Here is a 16,873-nt window from a genome sequence, read left to right on the forward strand (position 1 = left end):
GTATTGAAGCACAGAGTATTAAAAAGCTACAAAGAAGGTTTTGTTTTGATTACTGCCTTAGTGATTATTTGTATATACTATCAAAAAAAATTGAGGTGGATTTCTGTTCACACCTGGATTGTTACAGATGTTCAGCCACTAAACAGTGCTTGAAAAGAGGCATACGATCAAAATAATTTTCAAGCTTTGATTTGAAATGCTCGTTTCTGAGAAATGGGATGTGCTTCAACATGGGTAATGGTCATAAAGATTAGACAAGGTTGGTTAAGACCTATGCATCATCTCAGTGATGAGGTAGACTGAATAGGCAGGTAAAGTAACTCCTTCTGGCCCATTTCTTATTAATGTGTTCCACTGTAACAGAAGGACTTAGTTTTTTCTTGTTCTCCAGCCATTGTGATTATCAAGACTCGATGTTTTCTGGCTGAAAAAGAATGAAAAGTTAAGGATGTTGTAGGCCTATTTAAGTGGGGTGCTTTCTTTTCTGTCTGAAAATAGGGTTAAGCTTAATGGCTGAGGAAAGATGTATCATGTATTTTCTAAGTCTAATTTCCCATTGACTTGCAAATTGCTTGGTATGATTTTGTGACTTGTCTATGTAATTGCTGTGTTTTATCTGCAGAATCCCTGTTCCAGCTTCTTCTGGAGATAACTGTCCGTAGCACGGGAATGAATGACAGTACAGGACAGTCCTTGACAGCACTTTCCTGCGCTTGCCTCTTCAGTTTGGTAGCTGCATGGGGAGAGACGGGAAGAACGTTGCAAGCAATCTCTGCTATCCTCACCAATAATGGCAGCCATGCTTGTCAGACTATTCAGGTCTTGCACTAAAACTTCTCTGTATCTGGGAATTTATGTAAATGATGTGTACATGAGTTTGAGAAGATCTATTGTGTAAATTCAGTTAACTTTTTTCCCCTCGCTATTTTTGAGTTGTGAGTAGGTATTTCTTTGTCTCTCCTGAGTTGGAGAAAGAACAGAAAATACAATACTTAAAAAAACAGTCATATTTTTCACTCACTATTTCTTTTACTGTTTAGGTGCCAACCATTTTAAACTCTCTTCAGCGGAGTGTACAGGCAGTTCTGGTGGGCAAAATCCAAATCCAGGACTGGTTCAGTAATGGGATAAAGAAGGCAGCCTTGATGCACAAATGGCCATTGAAAGAAATATCTGTAGATGAAGATGACCAGTGCCTACTTCAGAGTGATGGTTTTTTCCTCTATCTCTTATGTAAAGATGGACTTTACAAAATCGGCTCTGGATATAGCGGGACAGTGAGGGTAATGTGATTTCTTCTTGTCTGATGAAGATAGTTAATCCTTTAACTTTTATGATGTCCTGTTTCCATTGAGAATCTTTTGTAGCTTACTAATGATCAGTTCTTTTACAGTTTGTCTAAACTTTTCTGATGATTTCTATGAGAATTTTGCAGCATTTTCTTACAATTTTCACTTCTCAGTATGGTTGAAGACATTGTTATTTAGGTGGTAAATGATTATGTGTAAAATTGTCATTCTGATATTTGTTAAAAGATTGGAGTTTTTTTGCTTTTCAGGGCCATATATACAATTCTACATCCCGCATCAAAAGCAGAAAGGAAAAAAAGTCTTGGTTAGGCTATGCTCAGGTAGGTGAATAATTAAAACATAAAATATGCGCCCCACCCCCTATCCCTCATGAGTAGACTTTGGCTTAGAGTAAGCTTATACGGATATTGTATTGTTCCTTTGACTTTAGTTATAAAAGTCGATTTTTTTGGTACTGACTTTTAAATTGTAGAAGATGATGGACATCTGATGGTACTGGCATATAGAAAGGAGTAATGAAAAGTGTCACTGATTTGTGTTGTCGCTGTAAAGACTTTCTGAAAATATGATGGTTTAACACGTAAATTCATGAATTGTACAGTCAATTGATGTGCGCTTCTTAATGAAGTCGGTGGATGTAAAAATGTGCTGTTGCAACAAAATAGTGTAAAAAAATACCTGAAATATCTATTTATGGAAATACATTGATTTTAAAACATTTGCAGTAAAATAAGGAGGTGCTGGTTCGGTTGGGGGAGGATTGAGGGTGTGTAAACCATAAGTAGAGATAATTGTTGATGTTACCACTGTAAAGTTAACTATATTTGGATGTTTTGATTTTTTAGAGTTAGTCAGTTTCTGGAATATCAGCCACTTTTTCTTATACCTTTGCCATTTATTATAAAAATAGTGGATTTTTTTAGAATCCTGTTATTACCACTGAGTGCGCTGTCTCTCAAAAAAAACCCAAAAACCAAAAAACCAACAAAAAAACCCCAAACCAAAAAAAAACCTCCAAAAAATTAAATTTCAGATAACAATGGATTTGCTTCATTTTTTAACTACTGAGCAGTTTTTATTGTATATTTACTATTAACTGAGTGATCTCATTGTCCCAGTGTGAAATTAAGTGTAGTCCTTGCCATGCTTTTGAAGTGAAATTGTTTATTACAAATATATATTCTGTTATTACAGGTTTGGTTTGGTGTTTTTTTTTTTTAGTGTATATATATGTGAAATCTGGTTTTGTTTAGTATTAAAACAGATAGATCACCAAAAGGTATACTGGTGCAAAGAAACATGTGCAGATACATTCATTCAGGAGCCTGTTTTATCAGTTTGGAAAGGAATAGGATCCATACAGTTTCACTACGTAGAGTTACGCATTTGGACATTCTGTACATAGCTATAAATATATTTGATATTCTTCTTTGAGTGCTTGTACAGGTGTATGCACTTGCACAGTGACTGTACCCAAAGGCACTGCTAGTTGGAAAAATGTCACTCGGGGGCTATATTTATAGGAAGATATGTAAGTTGCACTTATTGCTAAGTATGTGTCCATAAAAGAGGTAACGTGCTCTCAGTCTCATTTCTCTTCAGGTGCTTGGTTAAGTCAGCTCTCAAATTCAGGTGGTTTTTCTTACTTCATCATATAAGTTATTTCAGACTGAAGCTTTTCTCATCTACTTTAATGCTCTTTACTTATTTTTCCTAGTTTGTGTGGGTTTGTTTTTCCTCATTTCACAGAGATTGATTTATCCAGGCAAATTCAAGTAGTTTAGATGGAAGAAAAAGGGTTGGTTGGATTTTTCTGTTGCCGTTAGATGATTGTAATTAGGGTCTCTGACAAATGAAGGTATTCTGAGGTTAAGCCTTAGTGACCTCCCTGTGAAATGCATTCATTCTTTGATGTGTAGAATCCCCACCTGAGGCCAGTCATGCTTCAAGCAAGTGCAAGCTGTTGTCATATCTCCTGCTATGACACTGCTGTTGTCTGAATCATTACTTAGTCATTATTCATATCGGCCTCTGCAAGTCTGCTGTAGGTGAATGCTACTTTGCTTGGCCTCAGTCACCTTGAATGAGTATGTTCATAAGTGCCCTTAAGTAATCTGTTTCCTTTCCTGTAGCTGTTTTTATAGTAGAAGTGCTTTCTAAGTGTAAATTCCCAACTGTGTTTCTACCCTGCTCCCTCAAAATCTTTGAAGGGTTCACAGGCATTGTAGGATCGAAAGAGATACGAGATCAAAGTTGCCATACTGTCTCTCTTACGGATCTGTGCATGTTATGCAAATGTGGGGGCTTATGCAACCTATCTAATTTAAGCTAAAGCAAAAGTTATTTGACTGTGTTTGTTTAAAAGTGCACTCAAAGTTACAGGTATAAAAAATAAACCTCAAATGTGAGTTTCAGGTAGGCAAATCTTTTTACTGAGAAACCTTCTAAACTGGTGACTGAATCAAACCTTGAAAAAATAGATACGTATGAACAGAAAGAAGATACTATTTTGGTATACCGAAGGAGACTTCTTGATGTAGGCTGCTGACCAGAATAGGTGATATTGGGGATATGAAGGTATTTTGCACGTGGAGAAACAAAAAGAGGAAATCATTAGTCCTGAATATCTCCCTTCCCCTAGGTCTGGTTAGGAACTGGGAGGTGAGCAGTATAAGAACTCATTGTATGTAACCTTGTATCATGGCTGATGTCACCAAAATCACCATATACTTAGCGGGAATTTCTTTGATGAAGAGCTCAGAAAGAATAAACACATGGAATCTTGTTAGTGTGGGAGTCAAGGTAGTTAATTAACATTTTTTGAAAAATTCTCTAGTTTTTAATGCACATACTAATATTCATTAATGATCACTCTTCTATGTAGGGCAATATATGTATCTCCTTCCTGGAATTCCTGTGAATCTTTTGTTGATTCAGAAAGTGGGGACAGGAACGTTGGTTTTTACTGTGGCTGTGACTTTTAACTGTAATTGTATACACATATGAGTTACTATGCGTGGCTTCAAAAGTTGTATACAAGCTTCAGCATGCTGATCTACAGCATGTAGAAGGTGTGGAGGAAGGGGGTCAAATTTCCATTTTTTTTTTTTATTGCAGAATTTGATTAGTGGAAAAAAAGTTGATTATCAAAATGAAGCAAATTTGATGTAAAAGTAAAAGGTTTCCAAAATTTTTAAACAATACCTAAAATAACGATTGCAATATTTTTCACTTTTGACAATAACCTTTGTATTTAAGAATATTTTCGTACCAATATATATATTCTTACTCTTACCAGGGTTATTTATTATATAGAGATGCGAATAATCACAGTATGACAGCCATAAGAATAAACCCTGAAACTTTGGAACAAGACGGTACAGTTGCTTTGCCAGGTATGAACCTCCAGATATGAGAAGATGGTTATAATTTACTGTTTACATGCTATGTATTTTCAGGTAAGCAGAAGAGAAATTGAGATAGATTTTGAGATCACAAAGAGACTGCCTTTTTATGACTTTGGTTTGCTGCATTAGACCAGCTGCAGTATTTCATTCAGAGGTCTTGCATCTTACTCCAATTACGGGAATAATACTGCAACATTTTAGAATGTATGGTCATCTTAATTTAAAGACTCCAAGAGCTTAACTTCCTTCTTAAACAATTTTTACTTCTTCTTCATTTGAACTCTGAGCATTTGGCTCAGATATGACTTTGTTTCTAGTATCTCTTACATGTAGGTAGTTACAAACTATGACCAAAATCATTTGGTTTTTGATATAGGTAGAAATGTATCCAAAAAAGAAAGGAGGCTAATGAACACTGATGGACCATGCTTCTGATATTTAAATTGGTAGTGGGATTTTCTTTTATTTGTTTTGGGATTTTTTTTTGTAGTTTTGTTTTTGTTTGGGTTTTTTGTTTGTTTTTTGCAGAGGAGCCTCATAACTTGGGTCTCTGTTTAGAAAATGAGGATGTTCCTGGAACATGATTTAATGGCCTCCTGGTGAAACACATCTGTTCTTAGCCCCTCACGTAAACAGTAGAAGGGCACAAGAATATCTTTCGATTGAACAATGACAGGCTTGTTCTATAGATCAGAAGAAAGATTTTGTGTTGTGTCCTGACATAAATAAGAAGGCACTGAATGAAACCTCAGAAAAATTCTCTGGGCTTTTTGTATTTCAAACACAAACAGTAATTTTTTAAACAAACGATGAATGTAGAATCTAGTCTATGCAACTTTCTGTAAGTCCTTAAAATGTGGATGTCTTAAAGCTGCTTGGTCTTTGTGGGGCTGTATGAGAAATTTGAGTGAGAGCACATTCAAGGACCTGACAAGTTGCCTTGTAGGATTGTTTTTCCACTTTCTTCACTTGAGGCAGCTGCTTCAACCAGTAGGGTCCTTTGAGGTCCTTAATTACGTCACCATTGGTAAAGAAATCAGTGCTCTTCATGCAAGTCTTAAGAGACACTGGAACACATTTAAAGTCTACACCTCTGAGCTGTTAGCATTCTTTTGCAAATCTCAGTGACAAATGTCATTCTGCAAGACAGCCTTGTGTTTATACTATAAAAGGCACAAATTAAATGAGAGTATGCCTTCTAAACAAAAATGTATTAATCTTTCAGTGCAAAAGAAAATTTTATAACAGTGGGAATACCCATTCAGAAATCCCTCAAACTGTTTCACACGGTTGCATTTCATACGGTTTGTGATGGTGCCAAAGTGGATGCTAGATGTTCTTCATAACTACTACCCTTTGTATTTCTGTTTTACTTTCTGCACTTCTACGCATTTATCTCAGTATTATATTGTGGGCAAATATAGAATCATAGACTATCTCGAGTTGGAAGGGACCCATAAGGATCACGGAGTCCAACTCCCTGCTCCTCGCAGGAGCATAACTCTACATAACTTTACATAACTGTAAAAGATTTCAGTTTGCTTTTAAATAATCTTAAACATTTAATTATGACAATAAATAGGAACAATCAATGCAGTGTTAAGAAACTGTGCAGAGCAAGTAGCTATGAAAGCTGTTGTACAATGTATCTGCTGAATCTCTTATGACCCAAGGCTTCGGATTTCAGTTTTTGGCAGTGGATTCCAACAAGTCTTTTGCTTCATTTATTTTTGTTGCTAAGTAAGGTGATCCACCTTTATCAGGATGATTTGAAATCATGATTGTTCTATGGGCTCTTCTGATTTTGGCCTTGCCAGCAGATGGACTTACACCTAAAATAAGACTAGCTTCTCGCCTACTCATTTTCTGTTCAAACCTTCCTATATGGCCTTGTTCTTTTGGCTAGGACAAATTCAAAGGGGTCCACTTCTGGTTATTTCCGTTTCCCATTAGAAGGAAAGAAATGAAGGTGGGAGGAGGGTATGTGACCTATCCTGAGGAAACCTGAGTAGGTACATAACTCTAAATAGTAGTGGCTGCCCCACTGTAATCTTAATAATGACTTGCAGCATGTTGTAGTTCTGAAAAAACACACTGGATAGAACTAGAGGGCAGTAACCTTGCTAACAGCTGAACACTGATGTGACTCCAACTATTTCTTCCTAGTTGGCATGGTATTCAGACATGGCTCTATCTGGAGTTAATCTCTTTCAAATGCCTGGGTTGGTGATAATGCATTTAAATAAGGTATTCGTATTTATTCATACAGGGATGCGTAGGAGATTAGGAGTTCATTAGGAGATGTGATTAGGAGTTGATCCTAGCTAGGAGTCATGTGACCTTAGAAAACTCAGTGAACTATGGAACATTATTTTCTCCTTTCTCAGACAGTAGGATCCACCAGCTTCTTGAAACCATAAACTTCTATTTCAAAGGGCAGTCTTTCCGCTCTGATAGATGATCTAGCAAATCTGACAATGTATCTGGAACTACCAGACTGTGTCAACATTCTTGTATCTAATGCCTTTGCCAAGCTTCATACAGTCCTTGAGCTGTGGATCTGTCTTCCCAGTCCAAATATCTTAAAAGAATCCCTGAGTTCTATGAGATTTTCTATGTGATTGGACCTGAATTTACAGAGAAGGTTTTCATCTTGACCATTTCTTTAACAGTAATGCTTACTGCATACCTCAGAGAAAGGTTGCTGTGTTCAGCTGAAGAAGTTGAAGTTACATGGTATATGGTTTCATTGTTCTTTGAAATTACACATGAATATCTTGGCGCTCAGGACTATTCACTTAGTTTGAAAAGTACTGCTAACTGAGGGTAGCCTAGATGAGCTCAAGAGTACTTATTAGCAGGCACAGGATGCACTATATAAATACGGAAGGTGGTGCTTGACAGTCAAATTCTCTTGAAGCTTCTAAGGAGGCTGTGATTAACAGATATCTGTAGTTATGTCCTTTAAGTAAAACATAAGCCCTTTCTGTTATAGTAATCTCCAGACAAAAACCTTGGATATTGTTGTCCCCAGAGTAATTTCCAGAGTCAGATTGAATAAGACTACAATTGATCATAAGAGCTCCTTGCTAGCTGAGACACTGTACTATCCTACTTTTTGCAGATATTCCATTTGCCTTCCATTTTCTACTCTCCCTATCAATTTGATACTTAATGCTGGGCCTGGATGTTATCTAATCAAGTGCTAATTTTTAGGAAGTGTTCTGAAGAACATATATTTTAAAAAAAAAAAAAACAGCAGCCCTGTTTCAGATTTCCTCTATGAACACACCTACCAAACATGTAAACAACCCCCAAAAATGTTTACTGGGAGGCTCGCCTCTTCTTGAAATGACTCAAGAAATAGGCCAAACTGTGTAATATGGACCCACTCATGGCCAGAATATCCTGTTTCCTTGACCGTTATGCTTATGTGAGCATGTAATTTTCAGCCATTCAAGGGGTCTTAATACTTACCAACTTCCTATAACCTTTCAGAAATGTCATTTAGATTATTTTTGGAACTTCTCTTCAAGTTATTGACAACTCTTCTGTTTTATCACTAATATCACTTTGCAGCATAGAGAATTAGGAACATGATCTGACTTCGGACATTAAATCTGAGAATATTTTTTAGAGAGCAGTATTTCAAACTTGAGTGTATCTCCATCCTGCTTGCTGCTTACCCTCTTTGTGACTCATATCTGTGTGTGCTCTAAGGGGCGGGTTTTCTACGTTAGATCTGTTACTTCAAGATGTGAGAATTAGAGAAGGCCACCTAATGCATATTCTATTCCTGGTAAGATACTGTATTGGACTGGGCAGTATAGCAGGAAAAAGTAAACAAGTTTATGGGTTTGTGAATACTGTGGGGGTTTTTCAGCTGTATTATTTTTAATAGAACACTCCAGGTAGCTAGCAAAAAATAGCAAACTTGCCGGTTATGCTGGAAGGATATTATGTGTGCTTCATTTAGCATTAAATTTGTTAGATAAAATGACTGATACTGGATCTTTGTTCAGGTTATGAAGCAGGCGTTTAGAGTGTAAAGTAGCTGTCCTTCAGTATTTTTGGAAGAGGTCTCTTCCCTGTGTGTAATCAATGAAACAAGCACCTTACAAGCCATATAATATCAATCTTTTTGTTAGTAGCTCCATCAGCAGAGCAGGAAGGGAAGAACAGAAGGTGTAGGGACATACTTTTAAACTTGCAGAGAAAGTGGTCTTTTTCTTTTTTTCCCCTAATATGGGCAGAATTCTTTCCCTACCTTATTTTCTTGGAAATAGCTGACCTGTTTTCAATAAATGTGTGATGCATTCAAGTAAATGCTTTATAGTTTTCAAAAAAACCTAGTTAATAGTTTAGCGAAGTTTATAAACAATGGGAAAATTAGATGAATAATGAAAAGTTTGATTCTGTTTCATTTATTTCTGTAGATTTTATATGCTGGACTGAGGAAACATTTCTTTAAAGATAACAGCCCTTATCTTTAAAAAAAAAAAGTCATCTTTGGGGAAGGAGAAAGACTAACACTCCCAGAAAATTAGAATTTAGTGGTGTTATAATAGTTTAGAATACCCCTCACAGGTGAATACTAAATGTTTTTGCAGTTAAATATTGGGGTAACCCCTTACATTTCATACAATCATAGAATAGTCTTGGTTGGAAGGGTCCTCTAAAGGTCATCTAGTCCAAACCCCTGCCATGGGCAAGGACACAGAGTCATAGGATCATTAAGGTTGGAAAAGACCTCTAAGATCATCGAGTCCAACCGTCAACCCAACACCACCATGCCCACTAAACCATGTCCCTAAGCGCCTCATCTACACGTCTTTTAAATACTTACAGGGATGGTGACTCAACCACTTCCCTGGGCAGCCTGTCCCAATGTTTCACCACTCTTTCAGTAAAGAAATTTTTCCTCATGTCCAGTCTAAACCTCCCCTGGTGCAACTTGAGGCCATTTCCTCTCATCCTATCACTGGTGACTTGGGAAAAGAGACTGACACCCACCTCGCTACAACCTCCTTTCAGGTAGTTGTAGAGAGCGATGAGGCCTCCCCTCAGCCTCCTTTTCTGCAGGCTAAACAACCCCAGTTCCATCAGCTGCTCCTCATAAGACATCTTCAACTAGATCAGGTTGCTCAGAGCCCCATCCAACCTGACCTTGAATGTTTCCAGGGATGGGGCATCCACCACCTCTCTGGGCAACCTGGGCCAGTGGTTCACCACCCTCAGGGTAAAAAGCTTCTTCCTTATGTCTAATCTGTATCTACCCCCCTCTAGTTTAAAGCCATTCCCCCTTGTCCCGTTGCAACAGGCCCCTGCTAAAAAGTTTGCCGCCATCTTTTTTTATAAGCCCCCTTTAAGTACTGATAGGCTGCAATAAAGTCTCCCCGAAGCCTTCTCTAGGCTGAACAACCCCAACTCTTCTCAGCCTTTCTTCATAGGAGAGGTGTTCCATCCCCTTGATCGTTTTCGTGGCCCTCTTCTGAACCCACTCCAACAGGTCCATGTCTTTCTTATGCTGAGGGCTCCAGAGCTGGACACAGTACTCCAGGTGGGGTCTCACTAGAGCAGAGGAGAGGGGCAGAATCACCTCCCTCGACCTGCTGGCCACGCTTCTTTGCATGCAGCCCAGGATATGGTTGGCCTTCTGGGCTGTGAGGGCACATTGCTGGCTCATGTCCAGCTTTTCATCCACCAGTACCCCCAAGTCCTTCTCGGCAGGGCTGCTCTCAATCCCTTCATCCCCCAGCCTGTATTGATACTAGGGGTTGCCCCGACCCAGGGGCAGGGCCTTGCCCTTGGCCTTGTTAAACCTCATGAGGTTCACACAGGCCCATTTCTCGAGTTTGTCCAGGTCCCTCTGGATGGCATCCCGTCCCTCTGGTGTGTCGACCGCACCACTCAGCTTGGTGTCATCTGCAAACTTGCTGAGGGTGCCCTCGATCCCACTGTCTATGTCACTGATGAGGATATGAAACTGTACCGGTCCCAATACGGACCCCTGCGGGACGCCACTCGTCACCAGTCTCCATCTGGACATTGAGCCATTGACCGTTGCCCTCTGGATGCGACCATCTAACCAATTCCTCACCCTTTACCGGACAGTCCACCCATCAAATCCGTACCCCTCCAGTTTAGAGAGAAGGATGTTGTGGGGGACCGTGTCAAAGGCCTTACAGAGGTCCAGGTAGACAACATCTGTAGCCCTTCCTGTGTCCACTGCTGTAGTCACTGCGTCATAGAAGGCCACTAGGTTAGTCAGGCAGGACTTGCCCTTGGTGAAGCCATGCTGGCTGTCTCGAATCACCTCCCTGTCCTCCACGTGCCTTAGCATAGCTTCCAGGAGGATCTGTTCCATGATCTTCCCAGGCACAGAGGTGAGACTGACTGTAGTTCCCCGGGTCTTCCTTTTTTCCCTTTTTAAAAAGGGGGGTTATGTTTCCCCTTTTCCAGTCAGTGGGAACTTCACCGGACTGCCACGACTTCTCAAATACGATGGATAGTGGCTTAGCAACTTCATCCGCCAGTTCCTTCAGGACCTGTGGATGGATCTCATCGGGTCCCATGGACTTGTGCACCTTCAGGTGCCTTAGATGGTCTCGAACCTGACCTTCTCCCACAGTGGGCAGCTCTTCCTTCTCCCAGTCCCCACCTTTGCCTTCTGCGGCTTGGGTGGTGAGGCTTGAGCACTTGCCGGTGAAGACCGAGGCAAAAAAGTCATTGAGTACCTTCGCTTTCTCCGTGTCCCCGGTAACCAGGTCTCCCATTTCGTTCTGGAGAGGTCCCACATTTTCCCTCATCTTCCTTTTATCCCCGATGTACCTATAGAATCTTTTCTTGTTGCCCTTGATGTCCCTGGCCAGATTTAATTCCATCAGGGCTTTAGCTTTCCTGACTTGATCCCTGGCTGCTCGGACAATTTCTCTGTATTCCTCCCAGGCTACCTGTCCTTGCTTCCACCCTTTGTAGGCTTCCTTCTTGTGTTTGAGTTTGTCCAGGAGCTCCTTGTTCACCCATTCAGGCCTCCTGGCGTTTTTGCCTGACTTCCTCTTTGCTGGGCTGCATCTCTCCTGAGCTTGAAGGAGGTGATCCTTGAATACTACCCAGCTTTCTTGGGCCCCTCTTCCCTCCAGGGCTTTATCCCATGGCATTCTAGCAAGCAGATCCCTGAAGATGCCAAAGTCTGTTCTCGTGAAGGCCAGGGTAGTGAGCTTGCTGTGCACCCTCCTCGGTGCCCTAAGGATCTTGAACTCCACCATTTCATGGTCACTGCAGCCCAGGCTGCCCTTGAGCTTCACATTCCCCACCAGCCCCTCCTTGTTGGTGAGAACAAGGTCTAGCATAGCACCTCTCCTCATTGGCTCCTCTACCACTTGGAGAAGGAAGTTATCATCAATGCATTCCAGGAACCTCCCGGATTGCTTATGCCCTGCTGTGTTGTCCCTCCAACAGATGTCGGGGTGGTTGAAGTCCCCCATGAGGACCAGGGCCTGTGAGCGTGAGGCTGCTTCTATCTGTCTATAGAGGGCCTCATCCGCTCGGTCTTCCTGGTCAGGTGGCCTGTAGCAGACCCCCACTGTAATGTCACCTGTCCCTGCCTTTCCTTTAATCCTGACCCATAAGCTCTCGGTCAGCTCCTCATCCATCCCCAGGCAGAGCTCCATGCACTCCAGCTGGTCATTGACATAGAGGGCGACACCCCCTCCTTGTCTCCCCTGCCTGTCCTTCCTAAAGAGCCTGTATCCCTCCATCCCAACACTCCAATCATAGGAGCCATCCCACCACGTCTCTGTGATGCCAATAAGGTCGTAGCCCTGCAGGTGTCCTTACGTGTCTCACTCCTCGTTTATTCCCCATGCTACGTGCGTTTGCATAGAGGCATTTAAGTTGGGCCCCCGATGAAGCCTGTCTTAGTGGCTGGAGTTCCTTTGTGCTGCTCTTCAGGCCCTCTCCTGCTGACCTGTGTTCCTGCTCCAGGCTCTGGGCATCTATTGCTGGCCCTGGCATCAAACTGGTAGGAGTGGGATGGATTGAGGTTCCCCTCGGCTGGCATCTCTAGTTTAAAGCCCTCTTCACCAGCTTGGCAAGCCTATCACTGAAGATGCTCTTCCCCTTCTCTGACAGATGGACCCCGTCAGCCCCCAGTAGACCAGGTTTCTCAAAGCAAGTCCCACGGTTTAAGTAGCTGAACCCCTGGCTGTGGCACCAGTCCCGTAACCATTTGTTGACTCGCTAGATTCGACTGGCCCTTTCAAACCCCTTCCCTTTGACCATCAGGATTGATGAGAAAACTACCTGCACTCCCGAGTCCCTTACCACCGCTCCCAGGTCTCCAGTCCTTCTTGATAGTCCTCAGACTGCTCCTGGCTGTGTTCCTGGTGCCCACGTGAAACAGCAGAAGTGGATAATAGTCAATGGACTGTATGAGGCTTGGTAGCCTCTCAGTGACACCCCTGATGCGAGCCCCCGGTAAGCAGCACACCTCTCTAGAGAGTGCGTCCGGTCGGCAAATGGGTGCCTCCGTACCTCTCCGAAGAGAGTTGCCTACTACTATCACCTGTTGCCTTTTCTTAGTGGCGCTGGTTGTTATACAGGGGGCAGATGGGGCTGCATTACTCAGCTCCAGCGCTTCTCCTGGTGTGACAGGACTTTCCTCTTCAAAAAAAATAAAGAACGCTTCATGAATTTGCGTGTCATGGAAATGGAAAGTGCTTTAATAACTCTTAAAGGGACAAAGAAGTAGTGTATGCTTTTGGTGAGAGAGGAGATTCTAGCATAAAATAACGTTATCAGAACAGTGTGACCTCTCTTCAGACAAACTAGAACTCTCATAGTCTGATTGTAGCGAGAACGAATTAGACAGAGGCGGAGAACAGTGTGTGTATGTATGTTAATATAATCTGATATAGTGTACTTCATCTTTCTCTCACAGATTGTCATACTGAAGGGCAGAATATCCTTTTCACTGATGGAGAATATATTAATCAAATAGCAGCATCTAGAGATGTAAGTGTTACATATGATGGCTAAACTATTTTTCTCTCAACTGAATTGTTTTATTTTACAATACTTATAGCTTCCTTTTTGCTTAATGTTTGGGTTTTTCTTCGCTAACACAGCTAAGGAAGAAATCCATGTAACTAGAGTTAATGAGAAACTACCATATTTGTTCATAAAGCAGCAGTATTTTGGTATTTATCCACACACTTTTGATTTGTGATGTATTTCTCAGATTTTTTTTTTTTATTTTTCAGGTAAGTTTTAAGAAAAACTTTGCTCTTTCTGAGGAAAAAAATCTTATACATGGAATAATGGCTTTTTAACATGTTATTCTATATGGTCTCTGTGGGATAAGCTTAGAGCTATTTATAATTTTTTTTTCTAATATATATATTTTTTTCTAATTTAATTTCCTGTAATTGCTTTGGTACTTGTTGGGGAATTTCAGCCAGATTTAATAGAAGAGGTATGAAAGATACTACATTCTAATAGATCTTTATATGAGAAATGTTGGCCAAAGCTGTGGAAACCCAAATAAGTGCTTTTACTAGGGGCAAAACAGTTCTAGCTGTTCTATGTTTTGTTCGGCAGACAGTTACTACGTTCTTAGTTCTGGACTGGTCACTGTTTTTTGACAGTGAGAAAGCTGTAAAACAGGGGTGGGGCAGGGGTGGGGTGAGACAGGGTTGGCAAGAGATGCCAGACATGCAACTATAAGAAAACTAGGATTAATCCATTTCCCTGCTAACAGAACAACTTTTTTTTAACATGGCCAGATGAAGATACTTCATCTGGACTTGTAAACAGCAACCTGTTTTAGCTTCTCTTCAAAGCGGTCACTCTTAAACTGCGTGCAGAATTTTGGGTTCTGAATCAGGAGAGGGCTTAAAAGATAGATGTAAATAGTTACAAAAGCAAGATTTCTATAGTGAAATTCAGAGTTAATTATTTCTATAGCAATTCACTATTTTCATAGTGTTTTCATAGAATTCAGTGTATGTTTGAGGTCTATCAGATGCTTATCTTCAGCTCATCCTGTTTGGTACTTTCTTCTTTTCTCCTCTATAATAAATGTTACTTTATCAACGTGTCCTCTGATAATTTACTCTGAAATAGTATTATACTGATGCGCTTAAGCCATGAAAAGTAAATTAATGCATTTATTATACAGTATAAAGTAGATTTTTTTTTTTTTTTTTATTTATTTATTGCAGGATGGCTTTGTAGTGCGAATATTTGCAACAAGTACTGAGCCAGTACTGCAACAAGAACTGCAGCTTAAGCTTGCAAGAAAATGCTTACATGCCTGTGGCATTTCATTATTTGATCTGGAGAAAGACTTGCACATTATCAGTAAGTCCTCTTCTTTGAAGGTTAATAACAAGCCTAGTAATTCAAATAATAAAACTGAAACACTGCCCTTCCCTTTGTTTGCCTTTATTATGTGCAGGAAGGTATAGCTCCATTATAAACACGTGGAGAAGTACAAGGGTTTTGAAACTGCTTAAGCATTATTTGACTCACAGTAATCCATACACTCATTTTGAACCACCTTTCTGTCTATAGCACTATCCATGGTTTTCCAGTATTTTCCTCTAGTTGTATGATAAATATATAATTGTTTGAAGCTTGGACTTCATAATAGTGCTTGTATAACACATAGTTAAGCTATAGAACTCCTTGCTGTGGGTCAAAGTTAGCAAAAGTTAAAAGGACTGCTGGCTGGATTAATGGAAAAGAAATGCATTGAAAGATACTAAATACGTGGAAACCACCTTTGCATCAGAATTTGAGATGCAAAATTGTTGGTGTCTATGAAGGTATTTTGGAGAAATATCACTTGGCCTTTGCTTTGTGTTTTGTTTTTTTTTTTGCTCTGTTAGGTGTCTGCTTTTGGCACTATCAGAACAAAAGCATATTTGGCTACATGGACCTTTTGTCTGATTAAGTGCAGTTGCTCTTATGCTAGTGCTTTTTTCGTCTTTGAACAACTCTACCAGGTCTAGCCCAGTAAGCATTCTTGTGGCAGCAAAACTTTGTTTCACTTGTAACTTTCTTAAAACCTTTGTTATGACAAACTCTCCCTGACACAGTTAGGTCCATAAACTGGTCTGTGAAACTGCCTGGTTAAACTGTTCAGTTAACGCAATCTTACTCGCACAGGTACAGGGTTTGATGAGGAATCAGCTGTCCTTGGTGCTGGAAGAGAGTTTGCACTAATGAAAACTGCTAGTGGAAAGGTACTGAAAATGTTTCGTAGTAAACAGCAAATTGCATCAACGTATTTCTACATTTTTTTTTAATTTAATTATTATTTTCCACAATTCCTTTTTGCCTTTTTAATATGTTAGAATGAATTTATATGAATGTATTGAAATACATTTTCAGAGCCCACTTTAAAGGGAAAAAGGCAAATGGTTATTTGAAAACATAACAGATGGTGTTGGAACCATTGAGAAATCTGTGGCTTGAATTTATAGGAACTTCTGCAGTCAATCTTACTTGCCCCACAGTGTGGGGCTTTGTTTTAGATTTGGGGGACAAAATCACCTTTTGTCTACAAATGATGTATTAGTACATTTGCAAAATTTTTTACCTCATAACTTTCCATAAACACTCTGACCATAGTCATTTATTTAAATCCCAGCCTGATTTTTCCGATCCTTCAGAGAATTATTGCTTCCCCTATGCAAAGTTTTCAACTGATTTCTTTAAACCTATTCTTAATGATTTAATATGTTGGTTCTGCTCAGTGGAGACTGTTTTTCAGAGGCATTTGCATATTCATTGAAATTGAGAAATAATTTTGCTTATTGTCACTATGACTTTTTACGTTATTTACTGTGTTTCTATTTTGGTTTGGGAAACTAATGTTATTTTACTTGTTGTATAAGCATAGTTCTTTGTTTTCCTGTGTTCAGAATTGTGTTGCTTTATTGGAATGAAGGCCTTGTTCTGCTGCTATCAAAACAGTGAGATTGGTGAAAATGTTAATAAATAAACTTAACTATTTTTTCCTAATAAAATTTAATAGTATGAAACAGAATTTGATCAAGCAGAACTCTTCAGACATTAGAGGAGACAGAATAATTTGATCTTCAGACTAACAAATGCCTTTTCAATATAAAATTAACAAATTTCCTAGTT

General features: G+C 39.9%; 1 protein-coding gene across 12 annotated transcripts in view; it reads left to right on the top strand.

Moving 5' to 3' along the window:
* Positions 1–16,873, top strand: part of MYCBP2 (MYC binding protein 2) — a 216,002-nt gene that overhangs the window by 42,501 nt on the left and 156,628 nt on the right. For all 12 annotated transcript variants that reach the window (XM_076362465.1, XM_076362483.1, XM_076362491.1 and 9 more), the window contains exons 5-11: positions 623–819; positions 1,041–1,283; positions 1,559–1,630; positions 4,609–4,705; positions 13,659–13,732; positions 14,941–15,079; positions 15,890–15,966. In XM_076362465.1, the coding sequence (XP_076218580.1) occupies positions 623–819; positions 1,041–1,283; positions 1,559–1,630; positions 4,609–4,705; positions 13,659–13,732; positions 14,941–15,079; positions 15,890–15,966 (899 nt within the window). The remainder of the gene's footprint in view (positions 1–622; positions 820–1,040; positions 1,284–1,558; positions 1,631–4,608; positions 4,706–13,658; positions 13,733–14,940; positions 15,080–15,889; positions 15,967–16,873) is intronic.

This window comes from Aptenodytes patagonicus, chromosome 1 (genome assembly GCF_965638725.1).
Source record: "Aptenodytes patagonicus chromosome 1, bAptPat1.pri.cur, whole genome shotgun sequence".
In the NCBI taxonomy this organism is placed as follows: Eukaryota; Metazoa; Chordata; class Aves; order Sphenisciformes; family Spheniscidae; genus Aptenodytes; species Aptenodytes patagonicus.